This window comes from Cyanistes caeruleus, chromosome 33 (assembly GCF_971803275.1).
Source record: "Cyanistes caeruleus chromosome 33, bCyaCae1.hap1.1, whole genome shotgun sequence".
NCBI lineage: Eukaryota > Metazoa > Chordata > Aves > Passeriformes > Paridae > Cyanistes > Cyanistes caeruleus.
The window spans coordinates 774,346-794,407 of record NC_141734.1 but is presented as its reverse complement, the minus strand read 5'-3'; the positions used below and the strand labels follow the sequence as shown (position 1 = coordinate 794,407).

Genomic DNA, 20,062 nt, shown 5'->3' with positions numbered 1-20,062 from the left:
GATCTATGGGGCAGGGACAGTATCTATGGGGCAGGATTTGGGATCTATGGGGCAGAGATGGGATTATGGGTCACGGTCTCAGATCTATGGGGCACAGTTCAGATCTATGGGGCAGAATTTGGGATCTATGGGGCAGAATTCCGATCTATGGGGCAGGATCAGATCTATGGGGCAGGGACAGGATCTATGGGGCAGGATTTGGGATCTATGGGGCAGGGATGGGATCTATGGGGCAGCCCCACCTCCACCTCGCTGGGCGGCTCCGGGGGCGGCTCCGTGGGGCGGGGGAGGGGCCGGACCAGACGAGTCCAAAGGCGCCGAAGCTCCGGGGCCTGCAGAGCTGGGGGGAAACTGAGGCACGTGAGGGGCTGGCAGGGAAACTGAGGCACGTGTGGGGCAGGGGGAAACTGAGGCACGTGTGGGGCTGGGGGGAAACTGAGGCACGTGTGGGAATGGGGGAAACTGAGGCACATGTGGGGCTGGGGGGAAACTGAGGCACATGTGGGAATGGGGGGAACTGAGGCACGTGAGGGGCTGGGATCTATCGGGCAGAAAAGGAAACTGAGGCACGTGTGAGGCTGGGGGTAAACTGAGGCACGTATGGGGCCGGGAATGTGTGGGGCTGGAAGGGAAACTGAGGCACCTGTGGGGCCGGGAATGTGTGGGGCTGGAAGGGAAACTGAGGCACGTGTGGGGCAGGGGATGTGTGGGGCAGGATCTATGGGGCAGGATCTATGGGACAAGGAATGTGTGGGGCTGGGAGGGAAACTGAGGCACCTATGGGGCAGGATCTGTAGGGCAGGATCTGTGGGGCTGGGAGGGAAACTGAGGCACGTGTGGGGCAGGAATGTGTGGGGCGGGATTTCAGGATCTATGGGGCAGCCCCCGATCTATGGGGCAGGATTGGGGACCCGTGGGGCTCTCACGGTGACAGGGCGTCCCCAGCAGCTCGTTCGGGGTCCGGCGCAGGGTGTGGGGCAGAGGCACCGGCTCCTGTGGGGCAGAAACAAATCTATGGGGCAGAGCTCAGATCTATGGGGCAGAACAGGATCTATGGGGCACAGCTGGATCTATGGGGCAGGATCAGATCTATGGGGCAGAGCTGGATCTATGGGGCAGGCCTGGGATCTATGGGGCAAGGATGAGATCTATGGGGCAGGAATTTGGGATCTATGGGGCAGGATCAGGATCTATGGGGCAGAACCAGGATCTATGGGGCAGGAATTGGGACCAATGGGGCAAACCTAAATCTATGGGGCAGGAATTCAGGATCTATGGGGCAGGGACAGGATCTATGGGGCAAAACTGAATCTATGGGGCAAAACTGAATCTATGGGGCAGAACTCTGATCTATGGGGCAGGATCAAATCTATGGGGCAGAACCCAAATCCATGGGGCAGAATCAGGATCTGTGGGGCAGGATCAGATCTATGGGGCAGGATCAGGATCAACGGGGCAAAACCGAATCTATGGGGCAGAATTGGGAATCTATGGGGCAGGAATTCAAGATCTATGGGGCAGAGTGCAAATCTATGGGGCAGAATTCAGATCTATAGGGCAGAGCTGGATCTATGGGGCAGGATCAGATCTATGGGGCAGAGTTTGGATCTATGGGGGATGAGATCTATAGGGCAAAGCCGGATCTATGGGGCAGGAATTCAGGATCTATGGGTCAGAACCGGATCTCTGGGGCAGGATCAGATCCATGGGGCAGGAACTGAATCTATGGGGCAGAGCTCAAATCTATGGGGCAGAGATGGGATCTATGGGGCAGGATTCAGGGTCTATGGAGTGAAACTGAATCTATGGGGCAGAGCTGAATCCATGGGGCAGAGTTCAAATCTATGGGGCAGAAACTCAGATCTATGGGGCAGGACTGAATCTATGGGGCAGCAATTTGGGATCTATGGGGCACGGTCAGATCTGTGGGACAGGGATTCAGGATCTATGGGGCACAGTTCGGATCTATAGGACAGAACCAGATCTATGGGGCAGGATTTGGTTTCTCTGGGTCACGATCTATGGGGCAGAACTCAGATCCATGGGGCAGGAATTGGGACCTATGGGGCAAAACCAAATCTATGGGGCAGAGTTCAGATCTATGAGGCAGAATCAAATCTATGGGGCAGGAATTCAGGATCTACGGGGCAAAACCTCAATCTATGGAGCAGAGTTCAAATCTATGGGGCAGGATTAGGATCAATGGGGCAGGAATTCAGGATCTATGGGGCAGAGTGCAAATCTATGGGGCAGAATTGAGATCTATGGGGCAGAGATGGGATCTATGGGGCAGAAATTCAGGATCTATGGGGCAACCCCAAATCTATGGGGCAGAAACTTGGGATCTATGGGGCAGGATCAGGATCTGTGGGGCAGGAACTGGGACCTATGGGGCAAACCCAAATCTACGGGGTAGGATCAGATCTATGGGGCAGAACCAAATCTATGGGGCAGGATTTGGGATCTATGGGGCAGGAATGCAGGATCTATGGGGCAGAGCTCAGATCTATGGGGCAGAGCTCAGATCTATGGGGCAGAGCTCAGATCTATGGGGCAGAGCTGGATCTATGGGGCAGGAAATTCCCGGAACCCCCCGGAAGTTTCCAGACCCCCCCGGAAGTTTCCAGACCCCCCCCGGATCCCCCCCGGCATTCCCGGAAGTTTCCAGAACCCCTCCGGAAGTTCCCAGAATCCCCCGGCAGTTTCCGGAAGTTCCCGGAAGTTCCCGGCAGTTTCCAGAACCCCCCGTCATTCCCGGAAGTTTCCAGACCCCCGCCCCAGAAGTTCCCGTCATTCCCGGAAGTTGTTTCCGGAAGTTCCCCGGACCCCCCGGCAGTTTCCGGAAGTTTCCGGTAGTTTCCGGAAGTTCCGGTCATTCCCGGAAGTTCCGGTCATTCCCGGAAGTTGTTTCCGGAAGTTCCCGTCATTCCCGGAAGTTGTTTCCGGAAGTTGTTCCCATAATTTCCGGCCGTTTCCGGAAGTTCCCCGAACCCCCCGGCAGTTCCCGGAAGTTCCGGTCATTCCCGGAAGTTCCGGTCATTCCCGGAAGTTGTTTCCGGAAGTTGTATCCCGTCACTTCCGGCCGTTCCCGGAAGTTGTTCCCGTCATTTCCGGCCGTTCCCGGAAGTTCCCTCACCCTCTCCCGGCTCCCGGCTCCGATCTCCCGGATCCGCTCCCGGATTTTCCCGGCCGGGATTTGGGTCTGGGGGTCCCAGGGGGGGGAGGGGCCGGGGAGGGGCCTGGGGGGGGGAGGGGGAGGGGCGGGGAGGGGGGGGAGGGGCGGAGCCAAAGGGGGGGCGGGGCCTGGGAAAAAGGGGGGGGAGGGGAGACAAAAAAAAAAAAAAAACGGGAATTTTTCAGCCGAAATTCCCAAAATTTCCACCCAAAATCCCCAAACTTTATCAAAAAATTCCCAAATTTGCCCCAAAAATTTCCAATTTTTACCAAAATTCCCCAAAATTCCCGAATTTTCCCCCCAAAATTCCCAAATTTTCCCCCAAATTCCCAAATTTTCCCCCAAAATTTGCCCCAAAAAATCCCAAATTTCCACAAAAAATTCCCAAAATTCCCCAATTTTATAAAAAAAAATCCCGAATTTTCACCCAAATTCCCAGAATTTGCCCCAAAATTCCCCAAATTTTACCAAAATTCCCCGAAATTCCCAAGTTTTTCCCCAAAATTCCCCAATTTTAAGCAAAAATTCCCAAGATTTCCCCCCAAAATTCCCAATTTTCATCAAAAATCCCAAAAATTCTCCCAAAATTCCCGAATTTCCACCCAAAATTCCCCAATTTTATCAAAAAACCCCAAATTTCCCCCAAAATTTCCACCCAAAATTCCCAAGTTTTCCCCCCAAAATCCAAAATTTTCCCCAAATTCCCAATTTTTTCCCCAAAATTCCCAAAATTTTTCCCAAATTTTCCCAAAATTCCCAATTTTTTCCCAAAATTCCCCAAATTTCCACCCAAAATTCCCCAATTTTACCAAAATATCCCAAAATTCCCAAGTTTTTCCACCCAAATTCCCAAATTTTCCCCAAAATTTCACCAAAATTCGCAAATTTCATCCAAAAATTGCAGAATTCCCCCAAAATTCCCGAATTTTTCCCCCAAAATTCCCAAAATTCCCCAAACTTCGCTAATTTTATCAATAAATTCCCCAATTTTCCAAAAAAATTCCCAAAATTTGCCCCAAAATTCCCAAATTTTACCAAAAATCTTAAAAATTCTCCCAAAATTCCCAAATTTTAAACAAAAATACCCAAATTTTCCCAAAACTCCCAAAATTTCCCCCAAAATTCCCAAGTTTTCCCCCCAAAATCCAAAATTTTCCCCAAATTCCCAAAATTTTTCCCAAATTTTCCCCCAAAATCCCCAAAATTTGCCCCAAAATTCCCAAATTTTTACCAAAATTCCCCAAAATTCCCAAATTTCATCAAAAAAGCCCCAAATTTTACCAAAATATCCAAAATTTCCACCCAAAATTCCCCCAAATTCCCAAATTTTATCAAAAACCCCCAAATTTCCCCCAAAATTTCCATCCAAAATTCCCATTTTCCCCAAAATTCCCAAATTTTTCCCCAAATTCCCAATTTTTCCCCAAAATTCCCCAAATTTGCCCCAAAATTCCCAGAAAATTCCCAAATTTTATCAAAAATCCCCAATTTTCCCCAAAATTCCCAAAATTTTTCCCAAGTTTCCACCCAAAATTCCCATTTTTTGCTCCAAAATCCTCAAATTTCATCAAAAATCCCCAAATTTCCCAAATTTTTCCCCCAAATTCCCCCAAAATTCCAATTTTTTCCCCAAAATTTCCCTTTTTTGCCCCAAATTTCCACCCAAACATCCCAAAATTCCCAATTCTTTTCACAGTTTTTCCCAAAATTCCCGAATTTTATCAAAAAATCTCCAAATTTTACCCCAAAATTCCAAATTTTCCCCCCAAAATTCCCATTTTTTGACCCAATTTTCCCAAAATTCCCAATTTTTTCCCCAATTTTCCCGAATTTTGGGGAATTTTCCCCGATTTCCTCACGTGGGGGGAGGGGCAGCTCCAGCTCCGGGGCCTCCTCTGGAGAGAGACAAAAAATCACCAAAAACACCCAAAATTCACCCAAAATCACCCAAAATCACCCAAAATCACCCAAAAACACCCAAAATCACCCCAAAATCACCCAAAATCACCCAAAATCAGCCAAAATTCACCCAAAATTCACCCAAAATTCACCCAAAATCACCCAAAATTCACCAAAATCACCCAAAATTCACCCAAAATCACCCAAAATTCACCAAAAATCACCCAAAATCACCCAAAATTCACCCAAAATCACCCAAAATCAGCCAAAATCACCCAAAATCACCCAAAATTCACCAAAATCACCCAAAATCACCCAAAATCACCCAAAATTCACCAAAAATCACCCAAAATCACCCAAAATTCACCAAAATCACCCAAAATTCACCCAAAATCCACCCAAAATCACCCAAAATCACCCAAAATCACCCAAAATTCACCCAAAATTCACCCAAAATCACCCAAAATCACCAAAATTCACCCAAAATTCACCAAAATCACCAAAAATTGACCCAAAATCGCCCAAAATTCACCCAAAAACACCCAAAAAAATCCCAAAAAATCCCCAAAAATTCACAAAAAATTCCAAAAAAATCCCAAAAATTCCCAAAAATTCCCAAAAATTCAAAAATTCTCAAAAAAATCCCAAAATGTTCCAAAATTCCCAAAATTTTCACCAAAAATTTACCCAAAATTCCCCAAAAAAATCCCAAAAAATCCCAAAAAATTCCCAAAAATTCCCAAAAAATCCCAAAATGCCCAAAAATTCCCAAAAAAAGGCTCAAAAATCCCCAAAATCCCCAAAAATCCCAAAATGTTCCAAAATTCCCGAAATTCTCCCCAAAAATTCAAAAAAAATACAAAAAAAAGGCTCAAAAAAGCCCCAAAAATTCACAAAAAAATTTAAAAAAAATCCCAAAAAATTTCCCAAAAAATTCACAAAAAATTCCCAAAAATTCACAAAAATTCACAAAAAATCCCAAAATAACAAAATTCCCAAAATTTTCCCCAAAAAGTCACAAAAAGTCCCCAAAAAATGCTTAAAAAAGCCAAAAAAATTCACAAAAAAACCCAAAAAATTCCAAGAAAAATCTCAAAAAATTCCCAAAAAATTCCCCAAAATTCCAAAATTCCAAAGTTCCCCAAAAAATCCCAAAATGTTCCAAAATTCCCAAAATTTTCCCCAAAAAATTCACCCAAAATAAAAAAAAGGCTCAAAAAAACCCCAAAAAATTCTAAAAAAAATCCAAAACAAATCCAGAAAAAATCCCAAAAAAATCACAAAAAATCCAAAAAATTCCCAAAAATTCCCTAAAAATCCCAAAATTCCAAAATTCCCCAAAAATTCCCCAAATGTTCCAAAATTCCCGAAATTTTCACCGAAAATTCACCCAAAAATCCCCAAAAAAAAGGCTGAAAAAAGCCCCAAAAAATTCTAAAAAAATCCAAAAAAAATCCAGAAAAATCCCCAAAAATTCCCAAAAATTCCCAAAATTCCCAAATTTCCCAAAATTTGACAAAAACTCATAAAAAAAAAATTACAAAAAAGGGGGAAAAAATCCCAAAAAATGCAAAAAAATCGAAAAAAAATCAAAAAAAATTCCCCCAAAAAATCCCAAAAAATTCCAAAAAATGCCAAAAATTCCCCAAAATTTCCCAGAATTCCCAAATTTCCCAAATTCTCCCAAACTCAACAAAAATTTGACAAAAACTCTCAAAAAAGGGGAAAAAAAATTCCAAAAAAATCCCCAAAAAATAAAAAAAAATTCGAAAAAATTCTAAAAAAAATCTAAAAAATCAAAAAATAAATCCCAAAAAATTCCCAAAAATTCTGAAAATTCCCAAATTTCCCAAATTCCCCCAAATTCGACAAAAGCTCATAAAAAAATTGCAAAAAAGGAGGGAAAAAATCCCAAAAAATGCTAAAAAAAATCGAAAAAAAATCCAAAAAAATCCCAAAAAAATTCCCCAAAAAAATCCAAAAAATTTCCAAAAAATTCCAAAAATTCCCAGAATTCCCAAATTCCCCAAATTTCCCCAAATTGGACAAAAAATCGACAAAAAAACGCAAAAAAAGGGAAAAAATTGCAGAAAAATAAAAAAAAATCCAAAAAAAAAATCCAAAAAAAATCGAAAAAAAATCGAAAAAAAATGCAAAAAAATCCCAAAAAATTCCCAAAAATTCCCAAAATTCAAAGTTCCAAAAAAAATCCCAAAATGTTCCAAAATTCCCGAAATTTTCCCCCAAAATTCACCCAAAATCCCCTAAAAAAAGCTCAAAAAAGCCACAAAAATTCACAAAAATTCCCAAAAAATTCCCAAAAAATTCCCAAAAATTCCCAGAATTTCCCAAAATTTCCCAGAATTCCCAGAATTCCCGAATTTCCCCTGGAATTCCCGAATTTCCCCTGGAATTCCCGTTACCTTCGGCCTCCAGCAGCAGCTGCAGCTCCCTCGGGGTCACCTCGGGCAGCTCCTCCTGCCCAAAATGAACCAAAAATGCTCAAAATTCACCCAAAATGGGATGGGAAAAATGCAAATTATTCCCTAAAAAAATTCCCAGAAAATCCCGAAAAAATTCCCAAAAAAATTCCCAAAAATTCCAAAAAAATTCCCAAAAAATTAAAAAAAATCCCAAAAAAATTCCCTCAAAAATTCCCCCAAAATTCCAAAAAAATCCCAAAAAATCCCCAAAAAATTCCAAAATAATTCCCAATAAAATTCCCCAAAAATTCCCCCCAAAAAATCCCAAAAAATTCCCTAAAAATTCCTAAAAGATCAAAAAAAATCCCAAAAAAGTTCCCCAAAAATCCCCAAAAAATCCAAAAAATATTCCCCAAAAATTCCAGAAAAAATTCCCCCAAAATTCCTAAAAAAACCCCAAAAAATTTCCCAAAAAATTCCAAGAAAATCCCAAAAAAATCCTAAAGAAATCCCCAATAAATTCCCCAAAAATTCCCCAGAAAATCCCCAAAAATTCCCAAAAAAATCCTAAAAAAATCCCAAAAAAATCCCCAAAAATTCCCCAAAAAAATTCCCAGAGAATCCAAAAAATTCCCAGAAAATCCAAAAAAAATTCCCCCAAAAATTCCCAGGAAATTCCATGAAAATTCCCCCAAAAAATCCCCAAAAATTCCCCAAAAAATTCCAAAATAATTCCCCAAAAATACCCAAAAATTCCCAGAAAATTCCCAAAAAAAATCCCCAAATACTTCCAAAAAAATCCCAAAAATTCCAAAAAAATCCAAAAAAAATCCCCTAAAAATCCCCAACAATCCCAAAAAATTCCCAAAAAAGTCCAAAAAAATTCCCAAAAAATTCCCCTAAAATTCCCCAAAAAAATCCCCAAAATTCCAAAAAAAATCCCCAAAATTTCCCCAAAAATTCCAGAGAAAATCCCCCAAAATTCCCAAAAACATCCCAAAAAAATCCCAAAAAATGCCCCAGAAAATCCCCAAAAATTCCCAAAAAATCTCAAAAAAATCCCAAAAAATCCCCAAAAAAATCCCAAAAAATCCCCAAAATTCCTCAAAAAATAAAAAAAATCCTCAAAAAATCCCCAAAAAAATCCAAAAAAAAACCCCCAAAAAATCCCAAAAAATTCCTAAAAAAATCCCAAAAAAATTCCCCAAAAATTCCCAAAAAAATCCCCAAAAATCCCCAAAAATTCCCAAAAAATTCCAAAAAAATTCCTAAAAAAACCCCAAAAAATCCCAAAAAAATCCCAAAAAATTCTCCAAAAATCCCCAAAAATTCCCAAAAAAATCCCCAAAAATTCCCAAAAAAATCCCAAAAAAACCCCAAAAAATCCCCAAAAATTCCCCAAAAAATTCCCAAAAAAATCCCCAAAAAATCCCAAAAAAATCCCCAAAATTCCCCCAAAATTCCCCCAAAAATTCCAGAATTTTCTCTCTCACCTCGGGCGGCTCCGGGGGGGGGAGGGGCGGCTCCGGCTCCCTCAGCGTGATCGACTCCGGAGACGCCACCAGCGGCACCTCTGGGAACGTTCCGGAACGTTCCGGAATTCCAGGAGAGTTCCAGGGATTTGGGGAGAATTTGGGGAATTTTGGGGAATTTTTGGGATTTTTTGGGATTTTTTTGGGATTTTTTTGGGGATTTTTTGGGATTTTTTGGGGATTTTTTGGGGAATTTTTTTGGGATTTTTTTGGGATTTTTTGAGGAATTTTTGGGGATTTTTTGGGATTTTTTGGGGATTTTTTGGGGAATTTTTGGGGGAATTTTGGGGATTTTTTGGGGATTTTTTGGGGATTTTTGGAGATTTTTTTGGGAGTTTTTTTGGAATTTTTTGGGAATTTTTTGGGATTTGGGGATTTTTTTGGGATTTTTGGGGATTTTTTTGGGATTTTTTGGGGATTTTTTGGGGAATTTTTGGGGAATTTTTGGGAATTTTTTGGGGATTTTTTGGGGATTTTTTGGGATTTTTTTGGGGATTTTTTGGGAATTTTTGGGGGATTTTTTGGGGAATTTTTGGGGATTTTTTTTGGATTTTTGGGGATTTTTGGAGGATTTTTTGGGGATTTTTTGGGGATTTTTTGGGGAATTTTTGGGAATTTTTTGGGGAATTTTTGGGGATTTTTTGGGGATTTTTGGGGATTTTTTTGGGAATTTTTTGGGATTTTTTGGGGAATTTTTGGGGATTTTTTTGGGAATTTTTGGGGATTTTTTGGGGAATTTTGGGTATTTTTGGGGGATTTTTTGGGGAATTTTTGGGATTTTTTGGGGAATTTTTGGGGATTTTTTGGGGAATTTTTGGGGATTTTTTTGGGATTTTTTGGGGATTTTTTGGGATTTTGGGGGATTTTTTGGGGTTTTTTGGGGGAATTTTGGGGAATTTTTGGGGATTTTTTGGGATTTTTGGGGATTTTTTGAGGATTTTTTGGGGGATTTTTTGGGGGATTTTTGGGGATTTTTTGGGAATTTTTTTGGATTTTTTTGGGATTTTTGGGGATTTTTTGGGGATTTTTGGGAATTGTTGGGATTTTTTTGGATTTTGGGGTGGATAATTTGGGGGATTTTTTGGGATTTTTTTGGGAATTTTTGAGGATTTTTTTGGGAATTTTTAGGGGAATTTTGGGGATTTTTTGGGGAATTTTTTGGTATTTTTTGAGGATTTTTTTGGGAATTTTTTGGGATTTTTGGGGAATTTTTGGGGAATTTTTGGGAATTTTTTGGGAATTTTTTGGGAATTTTTTTGGGATTTTTGGGGGAATTTTTTTTTTATTTTTTGAGGAATTTTTGGTGGAATTTTTGGGATTTTTTTGGGGATTTTTGGAGAATTTATGGGAATTTTTTGGGGATTTTAGTTCGATTTTTTGGGGATTTTTTTGGGAATTTTTTTGGAATTTTTTGGGAATTTCTGGGAATTTTTTGGTAATTTTTGGGAATTTTTGGGGGATTTTTGGGGGAATTTTTGGTATTTTTTCAGGATTTTTTGGGGATTTTTTGGGGAATTTTTTTTATTTTTTTGTGGATTTTTTTGGGGAAATTTTGGGGATTTTTGGGAATTTTCAGGGAATTTTGGGGGAATTTTGGGGAATTTTTTGGGATTTTTTTGGGAATTTTTTTGGGGAATTTTTGGGCATTTTTGGGAATTTTTTGGGGGGATTTTTTTGGGAATTTTGGGTGGAATTTTGGGAATTTTTGGGGTTTTTTTGGGGATTTTTTGGGGAATTTTGGGGGGAAATTTGGAATTTTGGGAATTTTGGGAATTTTTGGGTGGAATTTTTGGAATTTTGGGAATTTTTGGGTAAAATTTTGGGAATTTTGGGTGGAATTTTGGGTGGAATTTTGGGAATTTTTGGGTGGAATTTTGGGAATTTTGGGTGGAATTTTGGGAATTTTGGGAATTTTTGGGTGGAATTTTGGGAATTTTGGGTGGAATTTTGGGAATTTTGGGAATTTTTGGGTGGAATTTTGGGAATTTTGGGAATTTTGGGAGGAATTTTGGGAATTTTGGGAATTTTTGGGGTCAGACCTGGGGGCTCCTCCGGGGGCAGCAGCTCCTGGACCTGGAACGGGGCAAAAACCGGGAAAAACGGGAAAATTCCGGTGAAAAAACGGAAATTTGGGGGAAAATTGGGAATTTTGGGGGAAATTTGGGAATTTTGGAGGAAATTTTGGGAATTTTGGGGAAATTTGGGAATTTTGGGGGAAATTTTGGGAATTTTTGGGGAAAAATTTGGGAATTTTGGGGGAAAAATTGGGAATTTTGGGAGAAATTTGGGAATTTTGGGGGAGATTTGGGAATTTTGGGGAAATTTTGGGAATTTTGGGATGAAAATTGAGGAAAAAATTGGGGAAAAATCGTGAAAAATTAAAAAAATTGGGAAAAAATTGGGGAAAAAATGGGAAAATTTGAGGAAAAATTTGGGAAAAATTTGGGAAAAATGGGAACAAAAATTGGGAAAAAATGGGAAAAATCAGGAAAAAAATTGGGAAAAAATGGAGGAAAAATGGGAAAAAATTGGGGAAAAAATGGGAAAAAATTTGAGAAAAATTTGGGAAAAAACAGAAAAAAAATGGGAAAAATAAAGAGAAAAAAATGGGGAAAAATCAGGAAAAAAATTAGGAAAAAATTGGGGAAAACTTTGGGAAAATGGGAAAAAAATGGGAATAAAAATTGGGAAAAAGGAGGAAAAAATGGGGGAAAAAAGAGAAAAAATTGGGAAAAAATTGAGGGAAAATTTTGGGAAAATTTGGGAAAAAGGCATTAAAAAATGGGGAAAAAATGGAGAAAAAATTGGGAAAAAATTTGGTAAAAAAATGTGTAAAATGGAGAAAAATTTGGGAAAAATTTGGGAAAAATTTGGGAAAAAATTGGGAAAAAATGGGGATAAAATGGGAAAAAATTGGGAAAAAATTGAGGAAAATTTGGGAAAAATTTGGGAAAAAATTGGGGAAAAAAATTGGGAAAAAATTGGAAAAAATTGGAAAAAATAGAGGAAAAAATGGGGAAAAATTGAGGAAAAAATGGGGAAAAATTTAGGAAAAAAACTGTGAAAAAAATGTGAAAAATGGAGAAAAATTTGAGAAAAAAATTAGGAAAATCGGGAAAAAATGGGAAAAAATTGGCAAAAAAATTGAGAAAAAATTGGGAAAAAATGGTTAAAAAATTGAGGAAATTGGGAAAAAATTGAGGAAAAATGGGGAAAAATTTGGAAAAATTTGGGAAAAAATTGAGGAAAAATTGAGAAAAAATGGGGAAAAAATTTGGAAAAATGGGGAAAAAATTGAGAAAATTGAGAAAAAATTGAGGAAAAAAATGGGGAAAAAAATGGGGAAAAATTGGGAAAAAATTGGAAAAAATTGAGGAGAAATGGGAAAAAATTGAGGAAAAAATGGGGAAAAATTTGGGAAAAAATGGGAAAAAATTGGGAAAAAATTGGGAAAAATTGGGAAAAAATGGGGAAAAAATGGGGAAAAAATGGGGAAAAAATGGGGAAAAAATGGGGAAAAATTGAGAAAAAATGGGGGAAAAATTGGGAAAAAATGGGGAAAAATTTGTGAAAAATGGGGAAAAATGGGAAAAAATTTGGGAAAAATTTGGGAAAAATTTGGGAAAAAATGGAGAAAAAATGGGGAAAAATTGGGGAAAAAATGGGGAAAAATTGGAGAAAAAAACTCAAAAAATGGGGGAAAAATGGGGAAAAAATTGGGGAAAATTGGGGAAAAATTGGGGAAAAATTGGGGAAAAATGGGGAAAAATTGGGGGAAAATTGGGGAAAAATTGGGGAAAATTGGGGAAAAATTGGGGGAAAATTGGGGAAAAATTGGGGTAAAAGCTGAGCCATGAGAGAGCGGGAATCGGGGAAGCAGCAGGGAGCTGGAAAAATGGGGTGAGAAAGGGGGAAATTGGGAAAAAATGGGGGGAAAAATGGGGAAAAATGGGGAAAAATTGGGGAAAAAATTGGGGAAAAATGGGGGAAAAAATGGGGAAAAAATTGGGGAAAAAATTGGGGAAAAAATGGGGAAAAAACCTCAAAAAATGGGGGAAAAATGGGGAAAAAATGGGGAAAATTGGGGAAAAATTGGGGAAAAATTTGGGAAAAAATTGAGAAAAAATTGGGAAAAAATTGGGGAAAAATTGGGGAAAAAATGGGGAAAAAATGGGGAAAAATTGAGGAAAAAATGGGGAAAAATTTGTGAAAAATGGGGAAAAATGGGAAAAAATTTGGGAAAAATTTGGGAAAAATTTGGGCAAAAATTGAGAAAAAATTGGGAAAAATTTGGGAAAAATTTGGGAAAAAATGGGAAAAAAATGGGAAAAAATTTGGGTAAAATTTGGGATAATTTTTGTTGTTTTTGGGGGTGTTGGGAATGGTGGGATTTGGGTAATTTTGGGCTGATTTTGGGGATTTTGGGGAGTTTTGGGACTCACCTGGGGCAGCTCCACCCCCATGACCCCGAAAAACGGATCCGGAGCCTCCTCGAGCTGAGCCATGAGAGAGCGGGAATCAGGGAGCAGCAGGGACCTGGAAAAATGGGGGAAAAACAGGGGAAATTGGGAAAAAATGGGGGGAAAAATGGGGAAAAAATGGGGGAAAATTGGGGGAAAAATGGGGAAAAATTGGGAAAAATTGGGGGAAAATTGGGGAAAAATTGGGAAAAATTGGGGGAAAATTGGGGTAAAATTGGGGAAAAATTGGGAAAAATTGGGGGAAAATTGGGGTAAAATTGGGGAAAAATTGGGGAAAAATTGGGGAAAAATTGGGGAAAAAATGGGGTGAAATTGGGGTAAAAGCTGAGCCATGAGAGAGCGGGAATCGGGGAGCAGCAGGGACCTGGAAAAATGGGGGAAAAACAGGGGAAATTGGGAAAAAATGGGGGGAAAAATGGGGAAAAAATGGGGGAAAATTGGGGGAAAAATGGGGAAAAATTGGGGAAAAATTTGGGAAAAATTGGGGAAAATTGGGGGAAAATTGGGGGAAAAATGGGGAAAAAATTGGGGAAAAAATGGGGAAAAATGGGGAAAAAATGGGGAAAAAATTGGGGAAAAATTGGGGAAAAATTGGGGAAAAATTGGGGTGAAATTGGGGAAAAATTGGGGTGAAATTGGGGGAAAAGCTGAGCCATGAGAGAGCGGGAGTCGGGGAGCAGCAGGGACCTGGAAAAATGGGGTGAGAAAGGGGGAAAATGGGAAAAAATGGGGGAAAAAATGGGGGAAAAATGGGGAAAAAATGGGGGAAAAATTGGGGAAAAATTGAGAAAAAATTAAAATAAAATGGGGGGAATTTGGGAAAAAAATAGGGAAAAATGGGGGAAAAATTGGGGAAAAAATGGGAAAAAATGGGGAAAAATTGGGGAAAATTGGGGAAAAAATGGGGAAAAATTGGGGAAAAATTGGGGAAACAATGGGGAAAAAATGGGAAAAAATGGGGAAAAATTGGGGAAAAAATGGGGAAAAATTGGGGGAAAATTGGGGAAAAATTGGGGAAAAATTGGGGAAAATTGGGGAAAAATTGGGGAAAAATTGGGAAAAATTGGGGGAAAATTGGGGAAAAATTGGGGAAAAATTGGGGAAAAATTGGGGAAAAATTGGGGAAAAATTGGGGAAAAATTGGGGAAAAAATGGGGAAAAATGGGGAAAAAATGGGAAAATTTGGGAAAAAATTGGGGAAAAATTGGGGAAAAAATGGGGAAAAAATTGGGAAAAATTGGGGGAAAATTGGGGAAAAAACCAGGAAAAAATGGGGAAAAATTGGGGAAAAAATGGGGAAAAAATGGGAAAAAAATGGGGAAAAATTGGGAAAAATTGGGGGAAAATTGGGGAAAAATTGGGGAAAAATTGGGGAAAAATTGGGGAAAAATTGGGGAAAAATTGGGGAAAAATGGGGGAAAAATTGGGATAAAATTGGGGAAAAATTGGAAAAAAATTGGGGAAAAATTGGGAAAAAATGGGGAAAAAATGGGGAAAAATTGGGGAAAAAAGGGGAAAAAATGGGGAAAAATTGGGGAAAATTGGGGAAAAAATGGGGGAAAAATTGGAGAAAAAAAATCAAAAAATGGGAAAAAAATGGGGAAAAAACCTCAAAAAATGGGGGAAAAATAGGGAAAAAATTGGGGAAAATTGGGGAAAAAATTGGGGAAAAAATGGGGAAAAATTGGGGAAAAAATGGGGAAAAATGGGGAAAAATTGGGGAAAAAATTGGGGAAAAAATGGGGAAAAATTGGTGGAAAATTGAGAAAAAATTGGGGAAAAATTGGGAAAAAATTGGGGAAAAATTGGGGAAAAATTGGGGAAAAAATGGGGAAAAAATGGGAAAAAATGGGAAAAAATTTGGGAAAAAATGGGGGAAAATTGGGGAAAAATGGGGAAAAATGGGGGAAAAATTGGGGAAAAATTTGGGGAAAAATTGGGGAAAAATTGAGAAAAATTGGGGAAAAATTGGGATAAAATGGGGAAAATTGGGATAAAATTTTGGGTGATTTTTGGGGTAAATTTGAGTCATTTTTCGGTGATTTTTGGGGGGTTTTTTGGCCATTTTTGGGTGAATTTTGGGTTAATTTTGGGTGATTTTTGGGCCACTTTTGTGCCATTTTTTGACAATTTTTGGCTGATTTTTGGGTGATTTTTTGGTGATTTTTGGGTGAATTTTGGGTGATTTTTGTGCCATTTTTTGGGCAATTTTTGGGTGATTTTTGTGCCATTTTTGGGCAACTTTTTGGCAATTTTTTGGTGATTTTTGGGTTAATTTTGGGTGATTTTTGTGCCATTTTTAGGTGATTTTTGGGCTGATTTTGGATGATTTTTGGGCCATTTTTTGGTGATTTTTGAGTTAATTTTGGGTGATTTTTGAGCAATTTTTGTGCCATTTTTTGGCAATTTTTGGGCTGATTTTGGATGATTTTTGGGGTGAATTTGGGTCATTTTTAGGTAATTTTTGGGTGATTTTTGGGTGAATTTTGGGTGATTTTTGGGGTGAATTTGAGCCATTTTTGGCTGATTTTGGGGTGATTTTTGGGCCATTTTTGGGGTGAATTTCGGTGATTTTTGGTTCATTTTTGGGTGATTTTTAGCTGATTTTTGGCTGATTTTTGGGGTGAATTTGGGTCATATTTAGGTAATTTTTGGGTTAATTTTGAGTGATTTTTGGGCCATTTTTGGGCCATTTTTGGGGTGAATTTGGGTGATTTTTGTGCCATTTTTGTGCCATTTTTTGGTGATTTTTGGGTGATTTTTGGGCCATTTTTTGGTGATTTTTGGGTTAAATTTGGATGATTTTTGTGCCATTTTTGGCAATTTTGGGGTGATTTTTGGGCCATTTTTTGGTGATTTTTTGGCAATTTTTGGGTTAAATTTGGGTGATTTTTGGGCCATTTTTGGGCCATTTTTGGGCCATTTTTGGGCCATTTTTGGGTGAATTTTGGGTGATTTTTGTGCCATTTTTGTGCCATTTTTTGGTGATTTTTGGGTTAAATTTGGGTGATTTTTGTGCCATTTTTGGGCGATTTTTTGGTGATTTTTTGGCAATTTTTGGGTTAATTTTGGGTGATTTTTGGGTGATTTTTGGGCCATTTTTTGGTGATTTTTGGGGTGAATTTGGGTGATTTTTGGGGGATTTTTGGGTGATTTTTGGGCCATTTTTTGTTCATTTTTGGGTTAATTTTGGGTGATTTTTGGGCCCATTTTGGGCTGATTTTGGGTGATTTTTGGGTCATTTTTGGCAATTTTTGGATGATTTTTGGCTGATTTTTGGGGAGAATTTGGGTCATTTTTTGGTGATTTTTGGGCTGATTTGGGGTGATTTTTGAGGCCATTTTTGGGGTGAATTTCGGTGATTTTTGGGGTGAATTTGGGTTAATTTTGGGTGATTTTTGGGCCATTTTTGGATGACTTTTGGGTCATTTTTGGGTGAATTTTGGGTGATTTTTGGGCCCATTTTGGGCCATTTTTTGGTGATTTTTGGGTGATTTTTGGGCCATTTTTTGGCAATTTTTGGGCTGATTTTGGATGATTTTTGTGCCATTTTTGGGTGATTTTTGGGCGATTTTTGGGCGATTTTTTGTCAATTTTTCTCTGATTTTTCTGTGGATTTTTGTGCCATTTTTGGGCCGATTTTGGGTGGTTTCTGGCTGAATTTTGGGGTGAATTTGAGGTGAATTTGGGTGATTTTTGGGCTGATTTTGGGTGGTTTTTGAGGCCATTTTTGGGTGATTTTTGGGGTGAATTTGGGTCATTTTTAGGTAATTTTTGGGTTAATTTTGGGTGATTTTTGAGGCCATTTTTTGTTGATTTTTTGGTGATTTTTGGGCCATTTTTTGGTGATTTTTGGGTTAAATTTGGGGGATTTTTGGGTAAATTTTGGGGGATTTTTGTGCCATTTTTGGGCAACTTTTTGGCAATTTTTTTGTGATTTTTGGGTTAATTTTGGGTGATTTTTGGGCTGATTTTGGATGATTTTTGGGGTGAATTTGGGTGATTTTTGTGCCATTTTTGTGCCATTTTTTGGTGATTTTTGGGTTGATTTTGGGTGATTTTTGGGCCATTTTTTGGTCATTTTTGGGTGATTTTTGGCTGATTTTTGGCTGATTTTTGGGCCATTTTTGGGCCATTTTTGGGGTGAATTTGGGTGATTTTTGTGCCATTTTTGTGCCATTTTTTGGTGATTTTTGGGTTGATTTTGGGTGATTTTTGGGCCATTTTTTGGTCATTTTTTGGCAATTTTTGGGTGATTTTTGGGTGATTTTGGGTCATTTTTTGGTGATTTTTGTGCCATTTTTGTGCCATTTTTTGGTGATTTTTGGGTTAAATTTGGGTGATTTTTGGGCCATTTTTGGGCGATTTTTTGGTGATTTTTGGGCCATTTTTTGGTGATTTTTTGGCAATTTTTGGGTTAATTTTGGGTGATTTTTGGGGGATTTTTGGGCCATTTTTTGATGATTTTTGGGTGATTTTTGGGCTGATTTTGGGTGATTTTTGGGGTGAATTTGGGTGATTTTTGGGCCATTTTTGGATGATTTTTGGGTCATTTTTGGGTAAATTTTGGGGGATTTTTGTGCCATTTTTGGGCGATTTTTTGGTGATTTTTGGTGATTTTTTGGCAATTTTTGGGTTAATTTTGGGTGATTTTTGGGCGATTTTTTGGCAATTTTTGGATGATTTTTGGATGATTTTTGGGGTGAATTTGGGCCATTTTTGGCTGATTTTTTGGCAATTTTTGGGTGATTTTTGGATGATTTTTGGGTGATTTTTGGGGTGAATTTGGGTGATTTTTGGATGATTTTTGGGTGATTTTTGGGTGATTTTTGGGCCATTTTTGGGCGATTTTTTGTCAATTTTTCTCTGATTTTTCTGTGGATTTTTGTGCCATTTTTGGGCCGATTTTGGGTGGTTTCTGGCTGAATTTTGGGGTGAATTTGAGGTGAATTTGGGTGATTTTTGGGCTGATTTTGGGTGGTTTTTGAGGCCATTTTTGGGTGATTTTTGGGGTGAATTTGGGTCATTTTTAGGTAATTTTTGGGTTAATTTTGGGTGATTTTTGAGGCCATTTTTTGTTGATTTTTTGGTGATTTTTGGGCCATTTTTTGGTGATTTTTGGGTTAAATTTGGGGGATTTTTGGGTAAATTTTGGGGGATTTTTGTGCCATTTTTGGGCAACTTTTTGGCAATTTTTTTGTGATTTTTGGGTTAATTTTGGGTGATTTTTGGGCTGATTTTGGATGATTTTTGGGGTGAATTTGGGTGATTTTTGTGCCATTTTTGTGCCATTTTTTGGTGATTTTTGGGTTGATTTTGGGTGATTTTTGGGCCATTTTTTGGTCATTTTTGGGTGATTTTTGGCTGATTTTTGGGCCATTTTTGGGCCATTTTTGGGGTGAATTTGGGTGATTTTTGTGCCAATTTTGTGCCATTTTTTGGTGATTTTTGGGTTAAATTTGGGTGATTTTTGTGCCATTTTTGGGTGATTTTTGTGCCATTTTTGTGCCATTTTTTGGTGATTTTTGGGGTGAATTTGGGTGATTTTTGGGCCGTTTTTTGGTCATTTTTTGGCAATTTTTGGGTGATTTTTGGGTGATTTTGGGTCATTTTTTGGTGATTTTTGGGTGATTTTTGTGCCATTTTTGTGCCATTTTTTGGTGATTTTTGGGTTAAATTTGGGGGATTTTTGTGCCATTTTTGGGCAATTTTTTGGCAATTTTTGGGCCATTTTTTGGCGATTTTTGGGCAATTTTTGGGTTAATTTTGGGTGATTTTTGGGGGATTTTTGGGCCATTTTTGGGCTGATTTTGGATGATTTTTGGGGTGAATTTGGGTGATTTTTGGGCCATTTTTTGGGTGATTTTTGGGCCATTTTTGGATGATTTTTGGGTCATTTTTGGGTTAATTTTGGGGGTTTTTTGTGCCATTTTTGGGCGATTTTTGGGCAATTTTTAGGTGATTTTTGGGCCATTTTTTGGTGATTTTTGGGCGATTTTTTGATGATTTTTGGGTGATTTTTGGGCGATTTTTTGGCAATGTTTGGCTATTTTTGGGTGATTTTTGGGTTGATTTTGGGTGATTTTTGGGCCATTTTTTGGTCATTTTTTGGCAATTTTTGGGTGATTTTTGGGTGATTTTGGGTCATTTTTTGGTGATTTTTGGGTGATTTTTGTGCCATTTTTGTGCCATTTTTTGGTGATTTTTGGGTTAAATTTGGGTGATTTTTGGGCCATTTTTGGTGATTTTTTGGCAATTTTTGGGTTAATTTTGGGTGATTTTTGGGGGATTTTTGGGCCATTTTTTGGTGATTTTTGGGTGATTTTTGGGCCATTTTTTGGTGATTTTTGGGGTGAATTTGGGTGATTTTTGGGGGATTTTTGGGTGATTTTTGGGCCATTTTTTGGTCATTTTTGGGTTAATTTTGGGTGATTTTTGGGCCATTTTTGGGCGATTTTTTGGTGATTTTTGGGTGATTTTTTGGCAATTTTTGGGTTAATTTTGGGCGATTTTTGTGCGATTTTTTGTCAATTTTTCTCTGATTTTTCTGTG

General features: G+C 38.6%; 1 protein-coding gene across 1 annotated transcript in view; it reads right to left on the bottom strand.

The window, feature by feature from the left end:
* REC8 (REC8 meiotic recombination protein) overlaps positions 1 to 20,062 on the bottom strand; it is a 47,387-nt gene that overhangs the window by 8,774 nt on the left and 18,551 nt on the right. The window contains exons 5-12 of the mRNA XM_086870672.1: positions 13,472 to 13,565; positions 11,069 to 11,102; positions 8,991 to 9,070; positions 7,498 to 7,552; positions 5,015 to 5,070; positions 3,137 to 3,229; positions 927 to 993; positions 243 to 340 (exon numbers count right to left, since the gene is read on the bottom strand). Coding sequence (XP_086726798.1) covers positions 243 to 340; positions 927 to 993; positions 3,137 to 3,229; positions 5,015 to 5,070; positions 7,498 to 7,552; positions 8,991 to 9,070; positions 11,069 to 11,102; positions 13,472 to 13,565 — 577 coding nt within the window. The remainder of the gene's footprint in view (positions 1 to 242; positions 341 to 926; positions 994 to 3,136; positions 3,230 to 5,014; positions 5,071 to 7,497; positions 7,553 to 8,990; positions 9,071 to 11,068; positions 11,103 to 13,471; positions 13,566 to 20,062) is intronic.